General features: G+C 40.0%; 2 protein-coding genes across 2 annotated transcripts in view; both read left to right on the top strand.

Annotated features, from left to right (window-relative positions):
• LOC115656700 (interleukin-23 receptor-like) overlaps positions 1-7,915 on the top strand; it is a 40,349-nt gene extending 32,434 nt beyond the window's left edge. Inside the window, exons 11-13 of the mRNA XM_030573783.1 lie at positions 253-354; positions 6,321-6,420; positions 7,869-7,915. Coding sequence (XP_030429643.1) covers positions 253-354; positions 6,321-6,420; position 7,869 — 203 coding nt within the window. The 3' untranslated portion in view covers positions 7,870-7,915. The remainder of the gene's footprint in view (positions 1-252; positions 355-6,320; positions 6,421-7,868) is intronic.
• A 2,885-nt stretch (positions 7,916-10,800) lies between these two features.
• Positions 10,801-12,283, top strand: IL23R (interleukin 23 receptor; the record flags this gene model as incomplete). The annotated part of the gene is made up of 2 exons (XM_030573933.1): positions 10,801-10,917; positions 11,645-12,283. Coding segments are annotated over 2 exons (756 nt in total), but the record flags the coding sequence as incomplete, so codon positions are not given.
• Positions 12,284-17,131: the final 4,848 nt, after the last annotated feature.

Raw genomic sequence — 17,131 nt, 5'->3', positions numbered from 1 at the left:
ATTCAGTAGTTGAATTTTCACTGCAAAAAAATGAAGTTTTCCACCAACACCTCCCCGCCCCCAAAAAATCTGACAAAGCTGGATAGTCAGTCTAATGATGGGAGTAGAATTCAAGCATTTCTAGTCCTTCCTGTTCCCATATAGTCAGACCAGGCCTCTTTTCACTTTTTCTTTAAATATCCCATTAGAATTTTCTGCGGTTTTAACTTTAACTTGCACAGAAATTTTAAATAAAACTAAAATTCGTTTCAGGAGACCTCACAGCAGGAATTCACATGAACATTTCAGTATATGCAGTGTATCAAGATGGAATAAGCAAGCCATGTCTTGGCCAACTTTATCTGGAGGATTTAGGTAAGTGTACTCTTGTGGTAAAGTCACTGCGTGCTGAGATGGAAGTAACATTTCAGTGTTCAGTTTTATGGAAAACAGTCTTCCCTCAGGTCTTTCCATGACTTGGCAATTTTGTAGAACTACTTGATTTTATAAACTATGACTAAATGTATCAATTTTCTCCCACCTTCCTTGAACTACAGAGAAAAGCAGAACTTTAGAAGGAGTTTAAAAGAAAGCAGGGGGAGGGGTGGGGTTTGGATTCCAGAACACCACTAGCAGGGACCTTGCCAATACAGTTGCACTTTGCCTTTGTGTGGGTATAATGTAGTTTGTGGCTGATGGGACACAATATAATTAAAGCTGATGCTGAAAGGAATCAATTTTCATTTTTCAAAATGGTACAAATACTGATGTGTTGTGAATTTTCATGAGAATCTGCAGATTTGGTCACGGGGAGAATTTTCACTTTGCAATGTGGACAATGTAAGAGGACAAAATTTTCTTCTTTTGGGGGCACATTTGACAATTAAAGCCCATGCAATGTGGGGAAACACCATCATTTTTATGGGGATAAAATGGTGAAGCTGTGACCCGTTACTAACCTCCCCGGAGAAGCAGCCGTGTAAGTCCAGAGCCAGGCCCTAGGTGGTCTACATATAGAAAAATAAGAGAAAGCTTTGCATAACCTCCAGTATTCTGAATGTCCCTGCCTCTCTTGTAGGATAATTGAGTGGCCTCTAGCATTGTTTTGGCCTCTGTTCTGCTTGGGAGCCAGTTGCACAAAATTAATTGAGATGTTCTGTGCAACTGACCCTTTGCCAGACCACCAGCTGAAATGACACACTGAGAGAAGCCAATAGCCAATCAGCGATCTTCGGAACAATATGGGAGAACACAAGTGTTTCCCTCTCCTACAGCTACTCCACATACTTTCACACCCAAATCAAACGGAAAGGGTCCTGTTTTCTCCTGGCCAGGACTCATGCAATCTGTAATGGACACAAAGCCCAAACCTGATCTTTTGTTCTGGATCAACAGAGACACACTTTTTGAGGCCACCAGAATTCTACTGGCTGTTTTCTTCAGTAAAGAAAAGCTACTGTACTCGTAACTGGAGACAGGGACAACATATGGGCTTTTTCCATAAAAGCACAAGATCGTTTCTCATGCTGCTCTGAATAGATTTCCAGATGAGCTACCTGAAGTTCTACATACATTGCTCCTCAGACAAACTAGCTAGGTTTCTGGCCAGGATTTTTCTCAGGGGCAGTCCTGCCAATGTTTTCCACCAAGGAGGCATGACCTTGAGTATATACTCAAAGTTATTTGATCACTGTTTTCAGTGTTGTCCTTCCTCAAAGACAAATTGATTGTCTCCAATGTGGTGATTTAGTTACTAGATCAGCAGACAGGGTTCCCACAGAAACTAACCAGGCTACAGATATTCCATCTACTCCTTGTGAGGGGGAAAAAAAGGATCAGTATAAGCAAGACACTAAATCTTGAACTCTCAACAAGACATAGCTTAGGGTGATGTTTGCTGCACTGCTGAAGACACTACAGGATCTAAGTATAAAGCAGAGATAGGCAACCTATGGCACGTGTGCCGAAGGTGGCACATGAGCCGATTTTCAGTGGCACTCACATTGCCCGGGTCCTGGCCACCAGTCCAGGGGGCTCTGCATTTTAATTTAATTTTAAATGAAGCTTCTTAAACATTTTAAAAACATTATTTACTTTACATACAATAGTTTAGTTATATACTATAGAGACTTATAGAAAGAGACCTTCTAAAAAGGTTAAAATGTATTACTGGCATGCGAAACCTTAAAGTAGAGTGAATAAATGAAGACTCGGCACACCACTTATGAAAGGTTGCCAACCCCTGGTATAGAGTGTTATTGGTACAGCTGAGTTAATATATTCAGAGGATTTAAGGCCAGAAAGGACCATCTAGTATGTTGTATGACCTTCTGCATTACATAGGCCACAGACTATCATCTGATAATTCCTGCATCAAGCCCATATCTTCTGGTTGAACTAGAACATATCAATATTTATATTGTGATTTTAAGCCACATATGTGAAATCAAATATGTGCTAGTCATGAGAAATACAACTTAATAACTGGGCTGATGAATTCTGCACTTGCTGCAGCTATTGAATATTTAAGTCTGTGTTCCCCTGTAGAGTAATCCAAGGTGACAAAGGCATGGGTGACATATATTATATATATTAGGGAAAAATAACATATTACATATATAAATGACTGGGGTAAATGATATATGTTATGCACAACCCCAGTTATCCAAGAGACTTTTTGTAATTACTCCAAAGCACTTTGCTAAATGAGTTTGTCTCTGTTAACAGTTGATTTAGGAAGCTCATAAATACGTAAAAACTATTTCAAGTCCACTGGGAAAATAGGTAATATAGATGTGAGTCACACTGGGGCAAAAACAAGTGAATAGTTTTTCTTCTTCTTTTGTGAATTAGTCACATTCCCACCTTTGATTATAAACCATGTCAGCTTGAATGTCAGGTCAGATCTGAAACTCATACCAAGACAATTGTACGAAATAGCTCGACAGTTGATACAGCAGTGATATTGTGACATATACATTTCATCTCATATAAACAGTTGTGGAGAGGGTCCAGAGATGAAGAAGAAATCAGGTACAGTCTCTGAGTTTGGCAGTCTTCCTTTTTTGTCAACGTCTTGGTTAGACAAGACATTTAAAAAAGGAAATGTTAACTATTGGCACTAGAGCCAGTTGAATAGCAGAAAAGGTGATTTGTGAGTATTTTTATGAAGAGAGGAGGAATACTGTGCAGGTGGGTGCACACCAGAGGTGCCCCTTTGTGATCGGGCTCAGGCATAGCAGGATCACTTCTTTTGCACTTCCACTAGTAATAGAGGCTTCAGCCATGAGGTGGTCTGCCCTTTTCAAGCTCTGGCCAGGCTACACTTTTCTATCCACCTCTTGGGGATGGTAGGGAAACCCAAGCTTGCCCTCTCCTCTGGGTTCAGATCCAGGACCCAAAAGGTAGGCAGCTAAGTTCTGTGCCTGAAAGTGCCATATTGCTGACTCCTGGATTGCTTCCTTACCAGTTCCCTGTTTCCCAACAGGTAAAGCAATAAACATCAAATAACTGAAATCAAAGATAAAGTCTCAGACCTCCTGAGTGTGGCAAAGCTCTCCACTATGGGTTTAGCAAAAGTCTCTATAACCAGAGCCTTCCCAGCAGCTCCAAGCAGATCAATTCATCTCCACTGTCTACCTTCCTTCTGAGCTGGCCTATTCCCCTTTTAAGCTCCTCCTCCAAGCCATAAACGCTTTGCTGGTGTGGCAGGGTAGGGCTTCTAGGGCTCAGAGCAACAGCTTAACGCCTTCCTTATCAGTGTGGAGTTTGAATAAACCGTCATAAGTATTCTGTTCTGTTCTATATTGGTTCTCATACTGCCATACTCAACAGAATAGAATACTCATTTCTCCTCACTTGCTGTAAGAGTTTGTGTGTGTCGGGTCCCATTATTTGTTGTTTGAAAATATTTGGACAACCACTGGTTTATTCATGAAAACGTTTGTGAATCCCAAATGTTTCACCTGAGCTCATCTGAAACAGTAAGTTAATGGGCCTGATTAGGGAATTACTGGGCGAAAGTCTACGGCCAGAGGTCAGACTAGATGCTCATAATGGTCCCTTCTGGCCTTAACCTGTATCAAGCTATGAAAATTCATTCCAGACTGCATTATTTGCTATTCCTATAATTCATTCATTATTCCCAAGTTTAAGAGTATTTAGTCATCCAATCAGGGAACAAAAACAATGCCATATGCCTTTGGTGACCAATCACACATACCATGAATCACAAGTAGTCAAAGACATAGTTGAAAGAAATACTTTGTGGAAAATAATTTGCATAAACTCTGATGAATGCTTGCAAAAACCAAATATATTCTTAGAAATCAGGACTGGGTCATGAACAGAACAAAGGGCCAAAGTTACCAGATAAACTGTTTGCAATAACAGATTCAACTAGCTCCAAGTAACATCCATGGTGCAGGTATATTGTTATAATTTGCAATTTCCACCTGAGCCACATGATGGCAGCATTCCATGTAGAATATAGTAATTCTGTCTCAACTCACTAATATTGGCTAAATATATTTTAATATATAGATCAATACATTTCTCATTTCACACCCACAACTTCCTCCCTCCCCATAATTCTTCAGTGTTAACAAATGATATATTGTGAAAATCATCATACAATAGCAAGTCATCCTGACAAAATTTAACTTCATATAATGGACTTTTCACATAGGGCAACAAATTACAGCAGGTGAAGGTCATGTCATTAACCCAAATAGAGCACAGATCTAAAGATAACCTTAATTCTTTAACTGGAGCTCAATGACATGGCAAAATTGATTTTGCGCTAGATACGGTCATTATTATTATTACTAACTATATTGTAGTAGTGCCTAGAACAACAGGGGAACGAACCAAAGAACCAAGTAAATTATACGGTGCATGGACTGGAATTGTCCACAGTGATGACTCATTTGTATTCAGTCAGTATTTAAAATGGTATTTCATATCCTGAGAATCAAACAGATGTTCGGAATTCAATACATCTTGGAATGATGTTTATCATTAGCAGTTCTTGAAATCCAGTACATATTCATGTGTAAACCTACAATACATTTTTCCTTTATAAAAAAAATATTGCATTACTCTACAGCAATGGCTCAAAGCTCAATGTCATTCAACTCTACTTCTTACAACATTTTATTGTAAGACTTAGTGTAATGATATTGTTCTGTTGTAAGATAATATAAGATGTAGAGTTTTGAACCTTTATCCTTTAAAAAAAAATCAGTAAATTATATATGTAAACTCTTCATTGTTAGCTTTAAAAAGTCCTTCAAAATAAAGTATCAGTGTTGGACTTGCTTGCCTGAACTGCCAGGTCTAGGGGCACAGAGTTTGAATGTAACTTTTAAAAACATAGTGAGAAGCATAGAGTGGAACTTCGAAAATTAAAGAAAGAAGTTTTCTGTGAAATCAAAGATACCTTCTATTGCTGAGGAAAATAGAGATACCAAGGGAATTGCAACAGTGAAACAAGCTACTAACTTTGTTCAGTATAAATGTGCTTCCCTTCATGGAAGCTACTCACAATCACTGGCCATCGCTCTGCATCCAGCCAGCCAAAATGAATGGTATCAAAAGGAATTCAAAAGAAATTCAGGCAAGTCTTCACATTCTTCTTTTCAGACATTTAGGTTGCAGGGAGAAATGATTGGGTGGATGGAGAGTTCTCCATCTCCTGGGAGTCCAGATTATGGAGGCCTAAAATAGATATATAGATAAATATAGATATGGGTCTCTGGGGCTGTAAATAGGGTTATTTTCAAATGTGTTACAGTTTGTCATACTGGTCTGTGGTCCTGGCCATCAAAATCCACACTCTTTGGAGAAAAGCTAATGAAATCTCTCTGTTGGGAACCCCTCACAGCAGAGTGACATAGGGATTTTTCTCTTTTACAATTTAAAAATTATACAAAGAGGCTCATTAGACAAGGATGCTTGGCAACTGCTCTACTGGCAGGCAGCACTGGCAAGAGAAATCTCAAGCATCCACCCAGTTAGGACCGGGGGAGCTGAAAACGGTAAGTATGGGCATTCTGCACTTGTGTCTAAATTCCAGACAGGTCTACAAAAATCCATACTGAATTGCTTGGACACCAAGGCAAATAGATGCCAACAGCTGCCATGGGGCTTGAGTGAAATAGCTCTATTTTTTCCCCTCAGTAAAGACATGGGCAAAATGTTCAAAAAGCACCTAAGCATCTTGGGTGCCTAAATGCCATTTGGAACAGATTTAGGCACTTCATACCCAATTTTTAAAGGACGCATATTCTGTAAGGTTGTCATCACAACACTGTTTTCTCTCCCTCATTAAATTATTTCAGTGAAAAGGTTCCCAAACACAAGCATTGATACTGGTCCTGTAATCATCGCCACAGCTACAGGGGAGATTTCCTATGGTAAGAAGATAGTATTTCAGACTTGGTAAGCAAGAGTTTCTACTTGACCAGAAGTGGGTGGTTTCTGCTTTATTATGTGCTACAGATAGTATCTCTGAGACTGTGGGAGAGGGGAGGGCAGTTTAGTGATGTGATAACAGAGAAGTGAAAAGTTAGTAACGCTTGGTTTGTTACTGGAGACATGGCCCAGCCAAAAACACACCCTTTCACCAGTTTAGGAAAGTTGCATCCCTATAAAGCAAACAACACATGTTGGTTAGTCTAGGGCATAATACTAATACACCTCTACCCCGATATAACACTGTCCTTGGGAGCCAAAAAATCTTACTGTGTTATAGGTGAAACCGCGTCACATCAAACTTGCTTTGATACGCTGGAGTGCTCAGCCCCGCCTCCCTGGAGCACTGCTTTACCACGATATATCTGAATTCATGTTATATCGGGTCGCATTGTATCAGGGTAGAGGTGTAGATTCTATATACTGTGCTATTGCAACAATTATGCTTTAGGTCTTTTTGTTTTGTTAAGACCTTTACAATTAAATGTATGTGATAACAGCTAGGATATGAGAAACTAAGACAAAAAATAAGATAGCATTTCCTGATCATACAGATAGGCATATTGGCTAAGCTCTTTTGACTCAACAATTTGAGCCAAAGGCTTGTTCATTTCTCATGTAATACTAACCTCAGTTACTTTTCTGGTTTCTTGTCATCAATAAAGGTACTTCTGTATTGCTTGTTCAGAGTCAGGCAACCAAAACCAAACAAAAGATCAATTTAAAAGCAGTGTACACATTTGCTCTTATGTGTAGCTAATGGTTAAACACAGTGGCCATATTTCTCAGAAGTGCTTGCCTGGAAACTCCCTTCCACAGCTAGCTTCTCACAGCCAGATCACAGCAGCAAATGTACAGAAGTATGCTGTGTAAAGCGTGCTGCTCCTCTAGCTCCTGGTCCTACACACTCACTGAAGACAGTGATTTCTTGGGGTGCCCAGGGAATGTACAATTAGGACAACAGTGCCCATTCATCTCCCTTGCTTTATCATTTTTAAACAAATGGGCTGAATCAAGCACAAAATATTCTATTTTGCATATTTCACCCCAGATTTTCAACTGGTGTAAATCAGTATCGCTCCATTGACTTTAGTGGAGCAATGCTGATATATGTCAGCTGAGCAACAGGCCCCACAACATTTCTTAAAGTAAGAAAGATTTCTTCAGCCTTTCTAAGCTTCATTTTTGGAAAAATGTTTGTCCTCTCACAAGGCCGCTGATTTACAAACTAATGCCCCAATCCTACAAACCCTAATGCACATTAATAAACGTTATGCATGTTAATAATCCCATTGAGTTCAATGGGTCTACTCACACACGTATGTACATGTTTTCAGGTTTGGGGCCTAGAAAAAAAAATCTTCCCTAAGATATAAGCTATTTGATTAATTCTCTCTTTTTCCCTCCCTTTTCAGATAATGATGGAGACATTTTTTGGGGAATAGGCACTGGTGCGATCATACTATCAATTGTTTTCTTAACTCTGATATTTAAAAAATCACTTAGAAAAAGGTACTGCTTTCTTTTCCTTCCCCTGCCCTTAGTCTCCAGAATATGGCTCTCTCTCAGAAAACCCTAGAATTATAGAAATTGATCCAGTTTTGTACAGCCCCCTGTTATCCAGGGCAACTTTTCCCATTTATAATCGTATGTTGCCAAAAGATGTCCTAGATTTTTTTATTTTTTTTTAAAACACAATAAGGTAGATAATCACAACACAAAATAATATGACCGTTCCTCTATAAAGCCCATATTTAGAGAACAAGGGGTATTTCATAGTATAGACAGATGAGAAAAAAAAACAAAATGCTTAACCTAAACCCAAATTAAGTTTAATCTATGTTGGCATATATTTGATCTTTTAAAACTTCATTGCTAAGGCATAAATGGAAATAACATAATAGCAGCCATACTGGGTCAGATCAAAGGTCCATCGAGCCCAGTATCCTGTCATCTGACAGCGGCCAATGGTAGATGCCCCAAAGGGAATGAACAGACAGGTTACCATCACCCTGTCACTCAATCCCAGCTTCTGGCAAACAGAGGCTAGGGACACCATTCCTGCCCATCCTGGCTAATAGCCATTGGTGGACCTATCTTCCATGAATCTATCTAGCTCCCTTTTGAACCTTGTTATAGTATTGGCCTTCACAACACCCTCTGGCAAGGAGTTCCAGAGGTTGACAGTGTGTTGCATGAAAAAATACTTTCTTGTGTTTGTTTAAAACCTGCTACCTATTAATTTCATTTGGTGGCCCCTTGTTCTTGTATTATGAGAAAGAGTAAATAACAACACTTCATGAGTGGTATAGAGAAAGTAAATAAGGATTTTATAGACCTCTATCATATTCCCCCTTAGTTGCCTCTTTTCCAAGCTAAAAGTCCCAGTCTTTTTAATCTCTCCTCATATGGAAGCTGTTCTATACCCCTAATCATTTTTGTTGCCCTTTTCTGAACCTTTTCAAATTCCAGTATATCTTTTCTGAGATGGGGCGACCACATCTACATGCAGTATTCAAGGTGTGGGCATACCATGGATTGATAAAGAGGCAATATGATTTTTTCTGTCTTATCTATCCCTTTATTGTTGATTCCCAAATTCTGTTCTATTTAAATTACTGCTTAAACAGAACTTGCCTATCAAAATCCCACATTAGGATATTTAGAAACAGGAAGAGATCATAGGAGAGGGGCAGTAGAAAGAAAAATCAGTCAGAACAGTTAAAATATTTTACAAAGACTTCCTGACATCCATTTTACCAGTGATACAGTACCAAATATATTGTATCCCCTGCTCCTTCCTTCTGAACCATGGACTTCACAGAACAATTGGCATGTTATTTGTGAATTACCTCAATATTTTAATCTTGTGCTTCACTAAGATATTGATATCTAGGAATTCATCCACTGCTGCATCAAACACACCTGTACAGGAAACTTGAATGAAATGCTGTAGTTCTTGGGCAAGCAAACTCCTGTGGCATAGACACCAAAATGACTGATTGAAGATTTTCCTAATGTGGATTAACCTGCATATGGAGTTAACCTGCATGATCCAAAGGATGTCACTAACACAAAGTAGGCTTAAGAGAAATATGCGGACAGATGGTGTTAAGGGGTTCATAGAATATCAGGTTTGGAAGAGACCTCAGGAAGTCATCTAGTCCAACCCCCTGCTCAAAGCAGGACCAATCCCCAACTAAATCTGGTTCTCTGAACCAGACACAGAATCAGAATCAGGTTTCATCTATTCTGCCATTGATGCACCTGATAAATAAAAGCATTTAATTGAAACCAGAGACTCCCTATTCCCTCAGGAACACTACCACACACTAAGATCAATGGAAGTTTGGCTCACTTGAAGTTTCTTGTAAGTAATTTTCTTTTGTGTAGGTTACAGAGCAGCTTTGATTGTAAGAAAGTCAAGTTCAACACCACAGTTTTTCTGACCATGTGCCTGAGCCAATCTCAACAGATCAGGAAATATATGCATCCTCTTCCTCTTAACATATGCTGTTTTTTCCAGTTTGACAGCTGGAAACATTGTAAATTTAAACCTATACATTTTGCACGAGGGCTTGGGCCAAACTAAAATGGCTTCTGTTGTTTCTGATTCATGAAAGCACCATCCGCCTCGGAGGCTACACAGCTGCAAAGGCTGAATCTGAGGATACTACATTCTCAGTAGTAGCCATCTAGCATAAGACCAGAGTAAGTATTATGCAATTTCCAGGGCCTGTCCCCTTCCCAGGGGTGAAGCCAGACTCAGCCTACCCCATCCCTCAGGCTCAGTCAGTCTGTTAGCATTGAACTGATTCATAATATTAGAAATGTGTAGGATTCAAGCTATATACTCTGGGCTCAATCCCACAAGTAATCTGCAAATGGCGCTCTCCATGGTTTCCCTAGGAATTCTACATATGGAAGGCTTTCAGGACTCACTTGTGTGCATCTACCAAGCTACTTTCATGTTCCTAAAGAGCCCTGTTCAGCATTTACCTTTCTCTGACTTCTATGGGAACTCGATCTGAAAAAAGGGAGCTCAACTGGGCACTTAAATTGAAATCAAGGGAAATTTGCCAGGAGGTTTCAACACTATTTTTACAGTAAAAATATGATTCAATTTTCAAAGACATTCTGAGAATTCACAGCACGCCATATTTATATCACATTCCTGTAAGTAAAATGAGCCTTTAGTACTCCTAGGATAAATGTCACCCTTTGGCAGAGGGCAAATGCAAGGCCTATATGTCACTGAAGTGAGACATAAGTTGTGCATAAGTCTCATATTGCCACTCTGTCCAGAGGCAGTTTTACCCTGTTAAGTGACTAATATAATACACTAACTTTTTCCTTATTTTATTTTATGTAAGAGTTAGCACAGCACTTGCATCATTGACACCAAAATGGCTGACTGAAGATTTTCCTAATGTGGAAAACAGCAGTGTGGTAAAGTCATTCCAGGTAACTACTCAAAACAACATCGCAGTTCTTTTCATTTTTCTATATAGATCAAATTTAACTCCACATGCAAAAAGTCATGACAAATAAATGCAGCCCAAAGTGAGAGAAATCTTCTCTCTCTGACAGATATGCTCTGGTTCAAACAGGAATTAATTCAGGGAAGTACTATGGTCTGTGTTAAAAGGTGGTCAGATTAGTTTATGACAATAATCCCTTCTGGCTTTGGAATCTATGAATCTATCTGGAACAGGTTATGCTGTGGTTATGGGTCATGGCTCACCATGATTCCACAGCAAGCACAGTGACATTCTGGAGCGGCTCTGGAAATCAGATAGCAAGCTTTTTGGGGGCAGGAACCGTCGTCATCTGTGTGTGCGTGTACAGTGCCTAGCACCATCAGGTCTGACCTGGTTGAGATCTGGAGACTCTACTGCAGCCTAAGTATTAAATAATAGTGCTACAATCAGGACTGCCCCTGAAGTGTGTTGAAAAATATTCAGGCACACTCACCTGTTCCCTTTCCTCCTCCCCTCTAGTTTCCTTTGCAGAAGGTGGTTAAATGATGGTGTAACATGCTAACAAAGAGACCGAAAGGGAGAACATGAAGGATAGGTGAAATGAGTAGGATTTTGAATCTTCATTCCAGTCTCTTTCTTAGGAAACAGCAGTGACACTTCTACCATTTACAAAATATTGTCTATTTGTTAATTTAATTTTATTTTTTCAGGAAAAAAGTGAGTTAATGAATTGCAATTCCAACCAGTTGTTCTTGGATAATGATGATCCAGTTGTTACGGAAGTACTAGAGACATCACTGCAGGAGGACTGCAAGACCACAGACACCAAAAAGGGAAACAGAAAAGTGGCCACTGAGCATATGGCCATCTCCCAAAACTCACTGTTTGTCAGCACTCTAGTCACTGAGCAGAACAATGGCTACAAGCCCCAGGTTTCCAACAGAAGCCCACTGGGAAACATATCTAGTAATACTTACAAAGCACAGTCCCAAGCACTGGATCCAAACACATACCTCTCAAGCCAAGATACAAATGTTTTCTTAAAAGATTATACAAGTCCTATTACTTTCTTGTGGAATGCTGAAGGAACTGAGAGCAATACATTTTTACTTGAGAAGATTAACCTCATTTTAAACAACAGAAGTGGACAGAGCAACACTTTCAGTACAACAGATGAGGAACCTAATACACTTTTGGAAAACCAATGGAAAAGTCCACCATCCACTGAAAATGTTCAAGAGCAGACGTTAGTTCCAGAAGAGCTGGTCTCTTGCTTAGGAGCTGTGACTGAAGGATCCATAGGTATAAAGTCCTATTTTCCACAAACTGTTGGAAAACTATTTCAATAGAAATAATTGTAATAAAGAAATAATACTATTTTATGGCCGTGATACATCTCTCTCTCTGAATTTTCAAGGATCAGAACTGAAAACTTAATTCAAAATCTGAAGTTCATTTTCTTAAATTGAATCAAAAGACTTTCGGATGAGATAAAATGCTTTGGGTCCTTAAGTCACTAATCATTTGTAGTCATTAAATTCCCTTGGCTTTTCAGAAGAGTAAGTATATAAATCAGGTGCTCTAGATGAATTTAGGGGATTATATCCTGCCTGCTTCAATACTCTTTGCAGTTCTAACTGGATATAGAATTCTTCTCCTATCCTAAATCTTAAGTAATTCTCTTGTTAAATAGTTGCAATAGATATGTTTCACTCCAGAGCTCATTGTATTTTAGTGAAGGATAAAATTATCCCTATATGTATTAGCTGAAGTTTGTAAAATATCTTGGGATCCTTAGGGATTTAAAGGCACTACATTTAAGATTATTTTTATATATTGTATAATACAAGCCTGGAGGCTGAAAACACAAAATCTTTTCCATACAACTGAAAATGGATATTTAATTGTCACTTCCATCCTGTAATAAGAATAGAAGAACTACCCTTCAGCACAACTTGCCCTGCCCAGTTTTTTAAAACATCTTTCTAGACTTGCCACAAAACAACTCCTTCATACTAAGTTAATGGGAACAATGTTACTGATTTACCACCATCACATCCCCTCCACACCCCAGCCAACTTCTCACTTCCTCACCAATTATTTTCTTTTAGTCCAGAATCAGTGTTCTGAGTGACCTGCAACGTGGCAATGAGAACGTGCATTAGGTATGTTGCAGGGAATACAGTTTTTGTTGAAATCAAGATAATGAAAAGCCAGGTCTCTCTTTTCTGATATGTGCCTATGAGGATGGCCTGGACTGCTATCATGGAAAATTCAGCCTGTGCATTTAGAGGTATCACACAGTTTTCCCTAGGCATTCTGAAACTTTAAATGAGAAAGGGTTGTATCATTGTGTTTAATATTTTTATTGCACATGGCGAGTCAAAACTTTTCAAAAAGCTAACTAATTGGCATGTGTTTTAGAGACCTAGATATGACAGTAAAGGGAGTTTAAATAAATTCTTTAAAAGAGTATTTCCACAGAACTTCAAATAATTTTGTAATTAATAGAAAATGTCAAATTTTTATATCAAACTTTCAGCAGCCCATTCAAAAACTGACTTGGAAACGTTTGCTTTCCTAATAGTTTCTTTCACTGACAGCTCTTTGGCACAGGACAGGGCCGGCTCCAGGCACCAGCGCAGCAAGCAGGTGCTTGGGGCGGCCAATGGAAAGGGGCGGCACATCCGGGTCTTCGGCAACTGCGGGTCCCTCAGTCCCTCTCTTCCTCTTTGAGCTGCTGCTGAAGTGCCACTGAAGAGGAAGAGAGGGAGTGAAGGACTCACCGCCGAAGACTGGAGTAGCATGAATGAGCTGCCGCTGAAGTGCCGCTGACCAGCTTTTTTTTTTCTTCCCCCGCTTCACCGCTTGGGGCGGCAAAAAAGCTGAAGACGGCCCTGCAAAGGGACCTTCATTTGGTTCTGTGTTTCTAGAGCACCTCGCACAATGGGGTGCTGCTCCATGACTAGAGCTCCTAAGTGCTATGGCAATACAAATAACAGAATAATATTTTAACATCTGTAATTAAAATAAAAGTCTTTGTTAAGCACCAGGTATGGACCTACAAATATCATCCAATATTTAAATACACTGCTGGCTTCTCATTGTTATATTAAGGTTTTTAGCCATCCAGCTACTTACATCCTAAACCATCCTGCTACAGACATGTTACTTGTGAGATGGGGTTGTTTTAAAACATTATCCTGAGGCCTGGCCTACACTACAAAGTTAGGTTGATGACAGCCGCCTTGCATCAACCAATTCATGCATGTGTCTACACTCAAATTTGTCTCCCACTGACATAAGTGCCCCATTCTGGTGATGCAGTAACAGGACCTCCCTGGACAGCCTCAAGTCCTGGTTGATGTACTGAGGTTGATGCAGAGTGAGTGTAGACATTACATGACCTACGTCAACCCTACTAATCCTCTAGCAGTGTTTCTCAACCTTTTTGCAGTGATGTTGGAAAATAATTTTTAATAGTGGGGGTGATGAAAGCCAGCCTCCTTGCCCCTGTCCACTCCCCTTCCCCCAGAGCTGGGGCCGGGAGCAAGGCTATGTCTCTGGGAAGGGGGGACCCAGACACGGGTAAGGGGGCCGAGGCTGGGGCCACTGCTAGTGGTGGGCGCGGGATCAGCAGCCAGGACCCTGTGTAAAACTGAACTTTCAGCTGATGCTGCTCTACTGGCTGATTTCCACTCAACATAGTTTTCTTTATGTGACACTGAACTCTCATGTGATGGTATTCAGCCTTTCATCTTCCTCCAACCTCTGTGGATGCTCCATCCTGATTGATCAGAGAGAACTGATGCATTTGCAGTACTTTTGTTCAAAATGAAGCAGGGTGCACAGTACAGAGATTGGTTATGCTGGAGTACGGAAAAACAATCTCTTGTGCAGGTCTCACCATTTAGAAGAGTTTTTGTCAGCAGACAAGTAGGGAAAGCATGAGTATCAGCATCTCATGGAATGTTACTTAGAATTTCAAAACAACTAACCTGAAGAAAAGATTGCACTTGGGCAGCATTGCTTGTCAATAATTCCACAGTCAACCTTGCAGTACTCATGAATTGCTCTTGCTGCGTAAGATCTGTGCTGTTGAGTTTCTTGATCGTACACAGGATCTTCTGCTGCATCTGTTACTGTTGGCACATCTCCTTCTCGACTATTGTCCTCATGTTCAGGTATTGGCATTGAAATATCACCTGTTGCAGTTGCGGAGTTTTCATTATCTGTAGCATTGTTAGTTGGGTAAGGCATGTTTTCCAGTGGTTTGAGAAATGAAGTTAGTGGCTTTGAGCTCTCAGCTGCTGCTTCACTCACTTGTTTTCACCATCTCTTGCTTGCACCACTTTCAAATCTCCTCTTCATAGTGATCTCTCTGGTCAATATGTAGCCTATTCACACTTGAAATATTCTGCTGTAAATAAGTAGTTTATCTACACTTGAAATCTTCTACTGTAAACATGTACACAAATGCTGAAAAGACCTAAAATGAAGAAATACTAATTAAGACCACAAAAGGAAACAGTCAGACAGGGTATTATCCTTATCATTGAATCAAAACTCAAGCACGCAAGGTATAATATAACAGGCTGAGCTGAAGACAAAGGGATGGCATATATATAGTAACACAGACATGGATACAGAGAGATAATGTGCAAAAATTTCAAATGTGTGTCCTCATGAAGCTCACTGTACAAGACTGTCCTCACAAATTTTCACCTTGAATCTGGACCTATAGACTATAAAAGCCTATGATGATGGCCAAGCTACCAAGCTAGGGCTCAACCAACCCACCAGTCACCTCTTTTAGCCAGGATATGAAGATGAGACATTTTCACACATAAATAATTCCTTAGTCAACTAGATGTAAAACTATAAAGACACTAAAATGTAACAATTCTCTACCTTTCAACACACACTTGATCCAGTGTCAGCCACTAGTAGTGGTTTGTTTATATAATCAGCTGATTGGAGAGGACACATTCATCGCAGTCTAAGCTTGTGCCATCAGAACTGATATATTTTTATTCATGAACATTTTTAACTCTTTAATGACAAAATCTATATCATCAGTTAACAAAAAAAATTACATCTTTTACCAAATCACATCTCTTATTTGCTTAATAAGCTCTAAGCTGAAACAGCGTGTCACATTTTGGTCTGATAGGGATGTGCATAAAAACAAGTTGCAAAACATATCAAATTCCAAAAAATTAACAAAGTGCCTAAATTTGAGGCCCCCTTTGAGCTTGAGGACCAGGCAAAATGGTCCTCTTTCCTCACCCCTCCCTCATTGGCCCTGGCCCTAGGCACCTCAGGTCACTGCTCCACAATGAGCTTTTCTAATGGCCTTTTTGTTTGGCTTGTCAAACTCTGCAGACAGCCACTTCCCCACTACCTGGCACCAACTTTTCCTCCTTGGCCTCACAGATATTTCATAGGACACAGCAGGCAGCTATAACCACTGGGATATTTTTCTCACAAGAACCAATCCATAAGTACATTGAACAGTCATTTTGCACCTGCTGAGCATGTAATTGAATCTTTTCTTGGTCTGTTGAGGTGACCGATGTACAGCTTCATATGCCGGAATAGCAACGGGTTGGCTGGGTCTCCCTGGATCACTAGTGGCATTTCAACATCACTCATGGTAATTGGTTGGCCAGTCAGGAAAGAATGTCTCTGGTAGCAGCTTTCTGAACAGTCCTGTGTTCTTAAAGGTGCAAGAATCATGTATCTTTCCAGACCAGTGCACAGGTGATCTGCCACAGCTTACATAAACCACAGAACAATAGCCCGTGCTGCTAATGTACTTTGTTGCAAGGTTTGTCTGATGCCAAACTAAAGATGTGCATGCCGTCTGTCACCTCACTGCAGTTTGGGAACCCCACTGTTGCAAATCCATCCACTGTAACTTGCACATTGCCAAGAGCCCTGGTTTTGTGTAGCAGGACACAATTAATGACCCAAGAAACATGACAACAGCCCCAACCATGGATTTTCCAAATTCAAAATGATTTCAGACTGACCAATAGCAGTCCAGTGTTGCAAGCTTCCAGAATGTGATCACCACTTGCATCTCAACTGTCAACACAACTATCATTCTGGTGTCCATGTGCTGGAGGACTGGCCAGTGCACACACATCCAGGAATACAGCTTTGTGTATCTGAAAATTCTGCAGCTACTGCTC

Source organism: Gopherus evgoodei, chromosome 8, assembly GCF_007399415.2.
Source record: "Gopherus evgoodei ecotype Sinaloan lineage chromosome 8, rGopEvg1_v1.p, whole genome shotgun sequence".
NCBI classification, from domain to species: Eukaryota; Metazoa; Chordata; order Testudines; family Testudinidae; genus Gopherus; species Gopherus evgoodei.
This window is presented reverse-complemented; position numbering and strand designations above follow the sequence as displayed.